Source organism: Pantherophis guttatus, chromosome 8 (assembly GCF_059756535.1).
Source record: "Pantherophis guttatus breed Tessera chromosome 8, ASM5975653v1, whole genome shotgun sequence".
In the NCBI taxonomy this organism is placed as follows: domain Eukaryota; kingdom Metazoa; phylum Chordata; class Lepidosauria; order Squamata; family Colubridae; genus Pantherophis; species Pantherophis guttatus.
In genome coordinates, this window is record NC_142070.1 from 14,929,675 (window position 1) to 14,943,184 (window position 13,510).

At 40.6% G+C, this 13,510-nt stretch overlaps 1 protein-coding gene across 2 annotated transcripts in view; it reads right to left on the reverse strand.

Moving 5' to 3' along the window:
- Window positions 1-3,295: 3,295 nt before the first annotated feature.
- GPRIN3 (GPRIN family member 3) overlaps window positions 3,296-13,510 on the reverse strand; it is a 35,512-nt gene continuing 25,297 nt past the window's right edge. For both annotated transcript variants that reach the window (XM_034440478.3, XM_034440477.3), the window contains exon 2: window positions 3,296-6,542. In XM_034440478.3, the coding sequence (XP_034296369.2) occupies window positions 4,145-6,448 (2,304 nt within the window). In that variant the 5' untranslated portion in view covers window positions 6,449-6,542 and the 3' untranslated portion in view covers window positions 3,296-4,144. The remainder of the gene's footprint in view (window positions 6,543-13,510) is intronic.

The following is a 13,510-nucleotide window of genomic DNA, read 5'->3' on the forward strand; positions in this document are numbered from 1 at the left end:
CCATTGCACATCTGCTGTTAAACTGAATTGGGGTCAGCAGGAAAAAAAAACAACCAGTGGGATTAGGAATCCTTTTCTCAGTTTAGGGGTCAACTCCAATGATTTCAATAAATTTGTTAGTGCATAATCTTCAAATTACAATACAACAAGCCAGATTTTAGCTCCTTGGTGTAAAATTTCCCTCTGCTGCTTTCAAGAGCCCTTCCAGATATTTGCTTCTTTACAAAGGTTCTTTACAAACCTAAAAAAATCTGGTTCACCTGAAGAATAAATTGATTTGCATGAAGTTTATTAAAATGGCTCAATTTTTCCAAAAACCTCTTTAGTTATTAAGCACATAAAAGCAGTCAAATTTAAGTAGAATGAATGAACAGAAGTGACAGGATTATAGCTTTAAGAATCTCAGCTCTGCTGGTAACATGAGTAATTTATCTAATCTTTGTGTTTCCACCCTGGTCTTCTATGAAGATACAATCCTCTGGCCTGCTTTTTCCAAAAACGGGGGAATTGTCTTCAATGCTTTAGGTAATATACAGCACAGCTGTTATGAATAACAGCCTGCAATCATGTTCTTTTCCATAATATATTACCAACCATAATTTCTATATGATTAGAATAATTTTATTACCATATAGAACTGTTGTGTTAATGATTCATGGCAGCTCAATATGACTGGAAGCTATTTTATGGTACTTTTTGAGATTATATATATGTTTCTCAACCTTGGCTGCTTGAAGATGTGTGGACTTCAGTTCCCAGAATTCCCCAGACAGCCATACTGTCTGGGGAATCCTGGAAGTTGAAGTCCACACTTCTTCAAGTATCCAAAATTGAGAAACACTGATCTAGATTGACACGTTCTGCTCTAGCTCAAATTGGATCATCAAGCTATTTTGCCTGGAATTTCCCCTAATCTGCTATTTAGTATTTCAGCTGATACTAGACAAAACATTGTGATTTTTTTACATGTAAAGCATGTTAATCAGTTACCTAATCTTATATTTGCATAAAGGATCAGATAAAAATATAATACATAGACCTTCATTTCCTATTTGTGGTTTGTAACCCATTTAAGGGAATAGGATCTTACTAGCTTGACACTGATCTTTTTATGAATAAACAACTGTGCTTTGTGTATATTATAATAAATTGCTCCCTAATACGATGTGTTCCTAATATACAATTCCAAGTTAGCATGAGAATGTACGCATCTATTCAAAAATAAGTCCTATCAAGTTCAATACGAGCCACGGTGGCGCAATGGTTAGAGTGCAGTAGTGCAGGTTACTTCTGCTGACTGCTGGCTGCCTGCAATTTGGCAGTTCAGATCTCACCAGGTTGACTCAGCCTTCCATCCTTCCAAGGTGGGTAAAATGAGGACCCAAATTGTTGGGGGCAATATCCTGACTCTGTAAACCGCTTAGAGAGGGCTGTAAAGCACTGTGAAGCGGTATATAAATCTAAGTGCTATTGCTAATAGGACTGAATCTCAGGAAGGTGGGGAGAAGCTCATCTTTTTTCCCAGGAATGTATATATCCATTTTGTTTAACCTTTTTTTAAAAGCTCTGTCCATATGATTAAGTATAGATGGGCAGCCAAGAGCCACAACAACTGAAGTCAAAAGTTAGACCCCACAAATTTTCACAAAAGGCAGTCAATTTTTTTTTAATGACCTAGTAATCCCTTGCATCAGGGTGGAGTTGTGGCGGCTGAATGGAGCTGAGCATTTACTGGCTGGATGCCCTTCCCGATTCCTATGCGGAGTTCGCAGCAGATATTTTCATTTGGGCCCAGAGAGAGAAATATCTGCTGCTATCTAGGATTGAACTCACAGCCTCCTGATTGTGAAGCAAAAGGTCCACCTCTAGGCTACCATGCTGCTGTCAAAAGGCAGTCAATAACTCTGCAAAATACAAAGGTTGAAAACTCAGTTCTTTGATTAAATAATGCAATAGAGCCGTTTTTGTTTGGGTTTGCAGTGTAGCACATTGTTGAAGCAAAGGTTGAAAAACTGGACTGCCTTTCAAGAAATTTCCTGCCGTAGTGATTGTGTGTGTTGAACTGCTAGAAGAGCAGATTTTGCTGCAAGGCAAACAATAAAGCAAGGCTTGAGAAGATCTACATTGCAAAAGCTCTAATGATGATGGTTGGAAGCCCATAAATATGATAATCACAAATGATGACAAATTAGATATTTTTTCCATAATAGGCGGGGGGGGGGAAACATGTTTTTTTTACATTCACGTGATGGTTCAGTCCAGTCCAAAGAAATCATCTTCAGTATTTGATTTCAATAGAAATGGGTAATATACATGCTTATTTCCCATTGAAAGCAATGGAATATGGAATTGATTAAAGTTGGCAGAATGAATGATTGCTATTGGTATTGCATTTCACCCCCACCCCCCAAATGGTCTGATTAGAAGCATAATCTTTCATAACAACATTAGGCAGAACCACAAAAATCATGAAAATCCCTGAGTTTTAGGTTGCCATAATGTCATTGCCTTTTCTGGGATTCAACTCATTTAAATTTACTGGCCTGCATTATGCATCATATGAAGCTATAATGTTGCTTGCATTTATCCCAATATACTGTTAACCATAATTTATTGAACAAGTTATAGTTAACAAAGGAACTTTCTTGGGTTTAATCGATTTGCAGAGAAAATTCCACAATTTTGTTCCATGTTTTGCTATATATTCCAAGCAGATCTGCATTATACTATAATTATATTTATAATTTTAGAAATAATTTTCTGAGCACACAAATTTCTCAACCTTGGCATCTTTAAGATGTGTGGACTTCAACTCCCAGAATTCTCTAGCCAGCCATGTTCCCCAAACATGCTGAGGAATTCTGGGAGTTGAAGTCCACACAACTTAAAAGATGCGAAGGTTTAGAAACACTGCCAGTTAATCCAATTTCCCAAACTTGGAATTCTTAAAATATTGGAATCACAGATGTGCCTTCCAGGATTTCTAATCCAACACACCTAGAAGGCACAAAATATTTGGAAAGGCTAGAATATGCAGCAATGTCGTAAGAAACGTACACGAGAAATTAAACCAGTGATCAGTAGGTTCCTGGTTCACTATACAATAATTTGAATATTTTTCTATAAATGCAGTTGCTTTCCCCTTTGATGAGTGTTCTCAACCTTGACAATTTTATACTGTATGGACTTCAACTCCCAGAATTCCCTAGCCATCAGGCAATATCAGGAAACAAGCAGACAAAATCTATGCAGTAAGCATTAATAGGCTGGAAATGTGTACACGAAAAGACTGCAAAAGTTTCTACTAATTTTTAATTTTTTCAATCCATTCTAGATTTCCATCCATCCTATTTTCTCTAGTATTAGGTGAAGTGCTGTGTGTTTGTGTGTGTGTGTGTGTGTGTGTGTGTGTATTCGTCTGTTCTCTGAGAATCATTGGAGAAAACAAGGCACAGAACAAAAATCAGCATGTAAATGCATACACGGAAATCCCAAATGCTTAAGACAAAATCTGGCTTTGAAGTATCAGGACGGTTTGGAAATTTATGCACTTTTCATTTGAGATTAAGCACCTTCAGTGGGGCAAGGTTGGCAGTGGCTGCCAATGGGCAAAACTCAGCTGGAAGGGTTTGGGCATCAGATCCTGTATCTAATGTGTAGACGAGTCTCAACTTTGAAGGGTTTATACAGTTAAGAAAGCACCATTCCTTCTCACCTTTCTACTTGAACCCAACCCAACTTTTCATCTTTCCACTCCCCAGTTTGGGAATGTTTTTCTACATTATCTCATAAAATAATCTATTTAAGATTTAGTCACCCTTCTCTTTTTATCTAAAGCTTCTGAGAGTTATATAAGTAACCTGACAGTTCTGAATTGTGTTTCACCCGGTACTTCTATTTTATTTGGCAAATGACTGAGAAGTTCCGGCGTGAACATGAATGTTTCATGTATTATTTGCAGAAATTAGACAGATGAAGGCATGTTAACTAGTGGGAACGAAATATACTGTCATAATTTCCTCTCCCCTCAACCCTGTATCAGTGTATTAGAATCTCAAATATCCATAAAGTTCCTTGTACAAGTACACAAGTGCGCACAAACGGATGTGTTACGTTCCCATCCTTGTTTCTGATTTTTTTTTTTTCAGTCCAACACAGAAGAAGCCGCAGGACGAACACAGCAATTTGGGCGTCGAAAATTCTGCAGCATGGAATGGAAAACGTTGTGATGCCTCCCTTTCAATTTTTTATTTGAAGACGTATCTGAAGATATTGATTTACGGGCTTGGGGGCTTTGAACCTTGATCAGTTTTTCGTGCTCTCTGATCTGCCTTTGCAAGTGGTTCTGGATAGCGATTCCCAATGATTCTGGATCTAGAGATGCTCCGTAAACCTCCCAGGTCATGCCCTGTTCATCCCACACAACATCCCTGACACGCTTGGATTGCTTCAGATGCGCTTTCGCCTCGGCGGCGAGAGCCTTGGACCCTTTCTTCTTTTCACCAAGACGCGGCGTAGGACTTGAAGAAGTAGGAGCAGCTGGTACATCAAGCACTGGACCCTTCTGGATTTTATCATTCTGGATCCCTACAGCAGGACTAAAACTTCTACTCAACTTAGATATTAGATTCTGACTGACCAAAGTTCCTGCCTTGGTATCCCCAGAAACCGTACCTTGCTTGCTTTTTGCTATAGCTGGAACACTCATTGTTTGGGAGCCAATAACAAACCCTGTCATATTGATCTTTTGTTCTTCAGATATGAGATGGACCTTTCCTTCTCTCTTTGGATTTACAGCAATGGGAAAACTGGGCAGAGCTTTCTCAAGGTTATCAACAGTCTTGATCTGCAGCTGTTTCTCCCGATGGGTTGTCTTAGTATCCATACTGATAACTGTAGCCTTGGCTTGTTCCGATGTTCTGGGACACAAAGGAGGAGGATTTTCTTCGAATGAAGAAGGATCAGAGTGTCGATATTTACTATCGATGGCTGGGGTTGAAAAACACGGAGGTAGTTTAGTTTCAAAGTTTGCAGGGTGCTGGGTAGACACAGGCTGATTACTAGAACCAACACTAATTTGGGAAACGGATCTTGCTTTCTGCAAAACCGAATTGTCTGACAGTCGCTGTGAAACATCGCCGCGATTTTTAGCCACGTCTGTTATTTGCACCTCTGTCCTCTTGGCCAAAATTTCTTGAGAATTGTCAGATGCCAGTGAACACACCCTTTCTGCCTTATCCAACAAAGCTTTGCAAATTGGATCGTGCCTGTTTGTGAGATTCTCCTGAAGCCTGATGTTAGGACTTCCCAGAGGCTCTCCGGTTGTAGGTGGTATTTGAACATGTTCCTTGTGCGTGATGCCAACAGCTGAAGGTGTTTGGACATTGGCTGCCAAGTCACCAATTATTTCAGATTCCTCTTTCCCTCCAGCTCCCATATAAATGACGTGCAACTGATCTTGGTCATGTTTTGCCTCAGAAGACATGTTCTCTCTTAAGAATGCCGTCAAGATACTTGGGCTGGTGGAAGCTGACCTGCTCTCCATACTAGCTACAGCTTGAACCTCAGCATCTTGATGAGTCCTGCTTATCGTCTCTGCCTCTACAGATCTGTTCTCAGGCGTTACTGTCATTGTACCTGTGTCTTTGAATTTGGACAGCTTTGCTGTAGGCTCCTCCCTACGGGTACACGATGTCTCTGCAATGCTCTCAAGGTTGCATTCGGATGCTGTCTGTGGCTCGGTTTTAGGACAGGAAGTTGCATTCTTTGTATTCCCCAATTCTGTTTCCACACAAACAGGAGCTTTCAGATTGAGGCCCATCTCATCAGAGGAAACCAAAACTTGACTGTTGTCAGAGATGATAACTTCACACACATTATCCTTCCCCGCAGGAGCTGCTTGCTGGGTATCAGAATAAATAGGAGGGGAAGGAAGAATGGAATCATCCTTGGATCTGCTCTCCACAACATCAAGGTCTCCTCCAGGAAGTATGGTTGCTTTATCAATTATATTACATGATTGTCCACTACCACTTGGAATATTTTTGTTAGCCTCTTGGGCAAGAGTCACTTTAACTTCACCATGCACTGAGGTGTGGGTTTCAGGTGCTGGGTCTTGGACCTTGGCTCTGGAGCCCTCTTGCTTAGTGTAACTTACTGGTTCTGGAGCTGCCATGCTGCCTTCTTTGGAAGAGCTGAAGGACCCAGGAGAAAGAATGTTTGTATGCTTGGTGTCATATTCACAATGCCAGTCACTCTTTGGAACCTTGGCTTCTCGGCCAGAGTTCACTTCAAACAAGCATCCTCCAGACGGCTGGTCCTTGGCCGGAAAAGGATATCCATTACTGTTGCTTTCTATGCTCACTTGCTTGCACAGGTGTTTAGGAGATTCTTCAGCTGTGACCAAGGAAAGCTTAGTAGATCTCAGTGGATCTTGTACGGTCCCCATGGAAATGTGACACGGTACAAATTCTAGGCAAATCTGTGCAGTGGCCGTTACAAATTCTTTCTAAGGTACGCTCAGGCTGAAAGGATACATCAATCTGTTGAAAGAAAAAAGACACAAGGCACATTAATAATACGTTTGTATAAAAATAATCTAGCCTTAAATTTTGAATGAAGACTATGGACAGTATCGGAATTGGAGGCCTACTGTCTTCTGATAATAACAGGTACTAGCTGTGAAGCAGCGGTGAAATCCAGCAGGTTCTGACAGGTTCTGGAGAACCAGTAGCGGAAATTTTGAGTAGTTCAGAGAACTGGCAAATGCCACCTCTGGCTGGCCCAACAGTGGGATGGGAATGGAGATTTTGTAATATCCTTCCCTCAGGAGTGGGGAGAGAATGGGGGTTTTGTAATATCCTTTCCTCAGGAGTGGGGTGGGAATGGGGATTTTGTAATATCCTTCCCTCAGGAGTGGGGTGGGAATGGAGATTTTGTAATATCCTTCCCTCAGGAGTGGGGAGGGAATGGGGATTTTGCAGTATCCTTCCCCTGCCACACCCACCAAACTGCACCACGCCCACCAAGCCACGCCCACAGAACCGGTAATAAAAAAATTTGAATTTCACAACTGCTGTGAAGTACCTGTTCTTTCCCAAGAAAACAGGCCTTATTGAAGAAATGTTGGTAATTGCTGTCTTAAGACCCAAAGGTGCTCCCCCCGCCCTCCAAGAGGCAACTGGACTTTCTAGTTTTTCTTTGAAGACGTTTCACTTCTCATCTAAGAAGCTTCCTCAGCTCTGACTGGATGGTGGGGAATGGAAGGATTTATACTCCTTGCAGACAGCTGGTCATTTGCATCCTTTTAGCAAGTCGTTAAGGCCACCTGGAGGTTTATCTGTGTCATCAGGGTCACCTGAGGGGGGCAAATGGGTGTGGAGCCTTCTTCAAATTGTTGAAAGAAAGAAAAAAAGCACCTTTGGGACAACCATGATCTGGATGACTGAGAATCTCCACAGACCAGAGGTGGGCAAATGTGACCCTTTTACAACCTGTAGACTTCAACTCCCAGAATTCCTGAGACAGCCAAGCTGGTTCAGGAATTCTGGGAGTTGAAGTCCACAGGTCATAATGGGGCCATATTTTCCCACCCCTGCCATAGACATTTGCTGTCTTAAGACTTCCTTTATAACTTGAGATACTACCAAAAAAAATCAACACGGAGAATAGAAAGACTATACTGATAAAAGAACCAACCTGAGAGGAAATTCTCACAGAAAAATATATAAAAGGTATAAGATTCTGGGAAGATGGCATCAATCAGCCAATATTACAGAAGCAAGTCTGATGCAAATAAAGATCTGGATGGATGTATATCAAAAGCATACAAGGCCAAACTTGTATACAGACAATAATGATTAGAGACAAGGAATTAACCTTATAGACAAAAAATAAAGAATAATTTTGGCGTTATGCTGATTAGTCATTTAGCTGCATATTGTACACCTAAATAAGAGTTCTGTAAACCAGGGCTCTCTTTTTTTTCTGATTCCCTTTTACTGGTTATTGGCTTGAGATTTTCCAGGATTTCCAACCTTAAGATATAGATTGAAGAAAGCCACAGTGTTCCCCCTCTGGTCTGCCACACACACCTAGCTCCATAAACAAACCGCTTTGCTAAATAACACAAAAATGGAGCTATTTTCATAATCAACCTGGGTATGACCCTGTGAATGATGTGGCCCACAGGATTCAGAATATTTGTGGTTGGCCTGTAGCTTGAGATTCTGGAATGTGGTAAGAACACAACAGGGGCGTACAAATTTCACAACAGGAAATGGAAAGTAGGCTATGTTTAAATGTGAATTCATAGTTGTATCATAATGACTTGAGCATATCAAGCTGACATTATTTAGAAGCTATACATGTGTATGTCTTCAAATCATTGTTGATTGCTTGTGACTGCTTGGACAAGTCCCTGCAGTTTTTCAAGCAAGAATTTGAGGTGTTTTGCCCATGCCTCTTTCACCCAGTTGGCTTCATACCTACGGTGGGACTAGAACTCACATCTCCTGGTTTCCATTTCATTGGCTTTCTTACTTCACTACACCAAAACTGGCTCCCATCCTGTTTCCTACTTGGAAATCATTGTGTATCTCAACCTTTTTCAGAGGTTGATAAATGGAAGCATTGTGAGCTACGTGGCTAATTCATTGGCAGTTAATTAATATATTCTCAAACCTAGGCTTTAACTACCGTATTTTTCGGAGTATAAGATGCACCTTTCCCCCCTTAAAAGGAGGTGAAAATTTAGGTGCATCTTATACACAGAATGAAGGCCCACCCACCCACTGCCCCCCCCCCCCCCCCGGCCTCTGCCTCGCAGCAGTTACTTCCTTGCAAGCAAACAGCAAAAAAAAAAAACAAAAAAAAAACAGCTTCTTTCAGCTTCAGCACAGCCTAATTAGCACAAGTTGATTGGATCGGCCTCCTGATTCTCAGCTGATTTGCTCTCAGCTGTTTTGCGCAGGGCTGTGCTGCTTGCTGCAAAGAGGTAAATTGCTGGAGCAGATTTTTTTTCCCTTTGTGCTAATCAAGCTATGCTGAAAACGAAAATGAAAGTAAAGCAGGCTGTTGGCTGTTTGCTGCAATAAGGCAAAATTGCGCAGAGGCAGAGGGAGATTTCTTTTTCTTCTTTTCGTCACCAAAAAAGGTAGATGCGTCTTATACTCTGGTGCGTCTTATACTCCGAAAAATACGGTATGTTAAACTGACAGCCAAACTTGTATACCTTCTTTCTCCCTTTTCCCTTCCGTGTGTCCACGTTCAATTGTGCAAATAGATGCTTTCTAGTGTGAAGTATTTTATAAAATTTTATAATTTTATAAATCATAATACTTATTAACGATCATAAAGAAACCAGGGAAATGAAAATAGCCTAGTTGAGGAATCCCCAACCCCCGGTCCGTGGACTGGCACTGATCCGTGGCATGCCAGCAACCAGGCCATGCAAACAAGTGAAGCCCCATCCACGAGATGCAGGCAGCACATGAAACCACGCCCCTTCCAGTCCGTGGAAAAACCTTTCTCTACGGAACCGGTTCCTGATGCCCAAATGGTTATATAGATTAGTTTTGCAAAACAGCAAAACTAATCTATATAAAAAGGTATCAAATGTAAAACTCAAATTAGAATTAAGCAAAACCCCAGAATTGTAAAATGAAGCAAGATTTATCACCTAGAATTTGTATTATCTTTTTGAGAGGGTGGGATGGAGTGCCTCTGGAATAGCTGAATTAAAACATCATTTTATGATTAACAGGTGTTTCTGTGAAGTATACCAAAAAAAGTCAAGATGATGCTCACAGTAATGAGATTAAAGCTCTATTTTTTTAATGAATATTTGTTTCAATCACACCAACGTGGCTGCCATCTTGATCTTTCTGACTCTGTGGACATGTCTGATAACTTAAGATTTTCCAGCTTCATAAAAAGCAAACCATTTTCATGGAACTTCTATATCTTGCCCACTTTTTCAAAGCAGCAATTAGAGAGGAAAAAAAGGGACAATATTTCATAGACATTTGACATGTTTCAAAAACATTACCTGCAATCTTGGGCAATACTTGTTTCTTCCAATGACTAACCCCTTAGGGCTGAAGAAAGGGATTACTGTAATTATTTACTTCCTAAGACTCAGCTGGCCTTAAATATATAAACAGCTGGAGCTCGAAGACCACACACGGTGTTATTAAAATGGGTATGTAGAGCCATTTCACGTTGAAACAAAAACAAAAAAAAATTAAATTCCCTCTAAGTTTTCATTTATCAATTTGGTAACTCTCAAGGTAAGAAAGGAGAATATTCTCCGGGTTTGGCAGCCAGATCCAAAGCAGGTCGATCAATAGTATAATAAATCTGCAATCCTTAATTTTCTCATTACGTATATGCAGCTATCGGTTAAAAACAGTTGTCAGTGAAAGTTGTACATTGGCATTCTAAGAGCAGGAGATATGAGAGGAATGTTTAAAGCACCATAGTTTGACTGAAATAAAGACAGGGGTTTGCTTTTAAGTGACTAAGCTGAAAAGCATAATACAAGTACAATAAAGGCATATACATTGAATGCTAGCATCTCAAGAAGGTTCTTGCCTAAGTAATGGAAATGTCTGCATTATATATTTAAATATTACAGCCCCCCCCCCACTTTCTTTCAGTCTTAAGCAATATTGTCTTCACTTGCTTTGCACTCAGTGGTTGGCCATAAATTAACATTCCAGATGCTGGATGTAATCTGTGTCCTAAACCAGAGATTGCCACCCTTTCTGCTCGGCAAAATGGCAGGGGTGGCGTTGGCGGGGATGGTTTCGCACACGTGCCACTTTCAGAAATCTGGCTTCACGCGTGCTTGACCATCACTTCCCCGGCCCAGTTCCAAATGGGAGTTGGGAACCCCTGTCCTAAACTATCTACCACAACAACGCAGAAGAAGAAAGTACAGTTTTATTAAATTATTTACTTGTAAAATTATATCTTCTGCCAATGTAGCAGTTCGAAAGCATGTAAATGCAAGTAGACAAATAGGTACCACTTTGGTGGGAAGGTAAACCTTCGACGTATAGTCATGCCAACCACATGATCACAGAAAGGTCTTTGCACATTATTGGCTTTTTGGCAGTGAATTGGGGATGAGCATCATCTCCTAGAGTCAGACACAACTCTTCAGGGGAAACCTTTACCTTTAAATATATTTATCCAGGTGTGGGCTGCTGGGGGTTTGGGAGAACCTCTAGCTAAGATTCTGTGCAGTTCAGAGAACCCCCAAGTCCCACTCCTGGCTGGCCCCGTCCCGCCCACCCTGCCCTGCCCCTCCCAGAAGTCCCCACGCAGCCCGTTTTGGATGCAGGTAAGTGTAGGGTGCGCATGAAGGCTCAAGGAGGGTGAAAAACGGGCCTACCAGAAGTTTGGGAAGGGGGGAAACAGGCTCGTTTCTGGCATACTGAAGGCGACTGGAGCCTGGGGAGGCTGTTTTCGCCCTCCCGGAGGCTTGAAGAAAGCCTCCAGAGCCCTGGGAAGGCAAAAATGCCCTCCCCCCCGCCATGGTGGAGGAGGAAGACTAGGCCACGCCCACCATGGCCACGCCCACCCAGCAACTGGACAGAGAACCCCTTGCTAAAATTTTTGAAGCTCACCCCTGTATCTATCTATGTATTGCATTTGTTCATAAAGTCCTTTAAAAATTCCCAAGCAAGAGAATTTTGTATTTTCTAGTTGATACAGAAAAGGCCTATCCCACACTGACCACAACATACTATAATATATATATTGTAAGAGATTCCGCTTTCATTATTTTCTTCTTAAGGCTATTGAGATTTTAGAACAAAGTAAAAAAGTTGAAACTATAAAAAAGGACAAAGTATAAAATAAGGCATACCTAAAATGGTAGGCAGACAAGTTCTATAAATAAGATTTCTTATCGCTGCTCATGAAATAGGCCTCAACTTGACAAGATCCTAAGCGTATTCACTCTGAAATAGCAAATGTAACTCAGCTGGAATTTTAAAATCTTGTTTTGATCCAGTTCTGGCACCTGACCAGAAAGTAATAATCAAGTTAAACAGCATTACCAAAACCCATTAACTCTTATTTTATCAAGCCTCAATAGACAATACGTACACAGCCAGGACTCCAGGTTTCAAAAAAAAAAACGATTGTTCATTGTATTTCTTCATCTTCAGGCTGTGTTCAAAGTACAAGTCTTTCTTCTGTGAGACACATCACATTTCTTGCCAAAATTCAACCCTGTTATCCAATACCACCAACAGATTTGTTTTTCTTTTTGTGGTAAAAGGAAAAGGGATACAGCTTGCAAGTAAACACGGGAATTAAATCAAACAACACCTGTACAAAGCAACGAAGAGAATTATGGGCAAAGACTGTTCTCATATCTACTATAGTTCGAGCCATCCAAGGACAGCTTCTATTTGTTGGTCAAACCATGAAATTTCTTGTTTGCATAAAACTCAGCCATCAGTTAATCTGCACTGTTTTTTTTTTTTATTACACAAGCTTAGAAGACTGATGAAAAGGCAGCCTTTGTTGGATACAAAATTGCACTGTTCAATTATATATATATATAAAGGAAAAATATATTTTTAAAAATTTTTCTGAACAATTATAACAGGTTACTTATAAAAAACCTCCTTAATTTCAGTTTGATTCCTAAGATTCTTTTTTTAGTAACATTTCCATATGGTTTTCTTATGAACCGTATTTGAAGAAAATTGTATTTCACGGAGCTCAGAAATGGCTGTTGTGAAATTGAAGGACGCGGAAAAGAAAACCATATCAGTTTCACCATCCATAACATTTAACAGTTGGAAAAATTCTGTATTCCACTTTAAGTCTCAAACCCTAATTATTTGTTCTAATTTAGCTGTGTATCAGATATTCATAGCTGTATTGTGTGGCCTTGAATAAATATCTTTAGCATTTATGTACCACTTTACAGCCCTCTCTAAGTGGTTTACAGAGTCATGATATTGCCCCCAACAATCTGGGTCCTCATTTTATCGACCTTGGAAGGATGGGAGGCTGAGTCAACCTAGAGCTTGGTGAGATTTGAACTGCCAGATTGCAGGCAGCCAGCAGTCAGCAGAAGTAGCCTGCAGTACTGCACTCTAACCACTGTGCCGACAATAGTGATACACGATTAATTCACTTTTTGACATTGATTTAAGAGGCTTGATTGTTTATACAAGTTTTGAATGTACAAGCCTTATTCATACTTAATATAAAGTGTAGTTTGTTTGTTTTGGACTTATTACTCAGTATCACAGGGGTGGCGCTATGCTCAGCAGTTAAGACAGTGGGTTTATTGGCTGGAAACCTGGCAATCCAGGTTTGAGACCCGAGCACCATGCAACAGGGTGAGCTCCTGTCCTTGCCTCAACTCCTGCCAACCTAGCAGTTCAAAAGCATCCAAATATGAGTAGATAAATAGGTACCACTTTGGTGGGAAGGTAACAGTGCTCCATAATTGCATGATGGCCACATAATAGTGGAAATG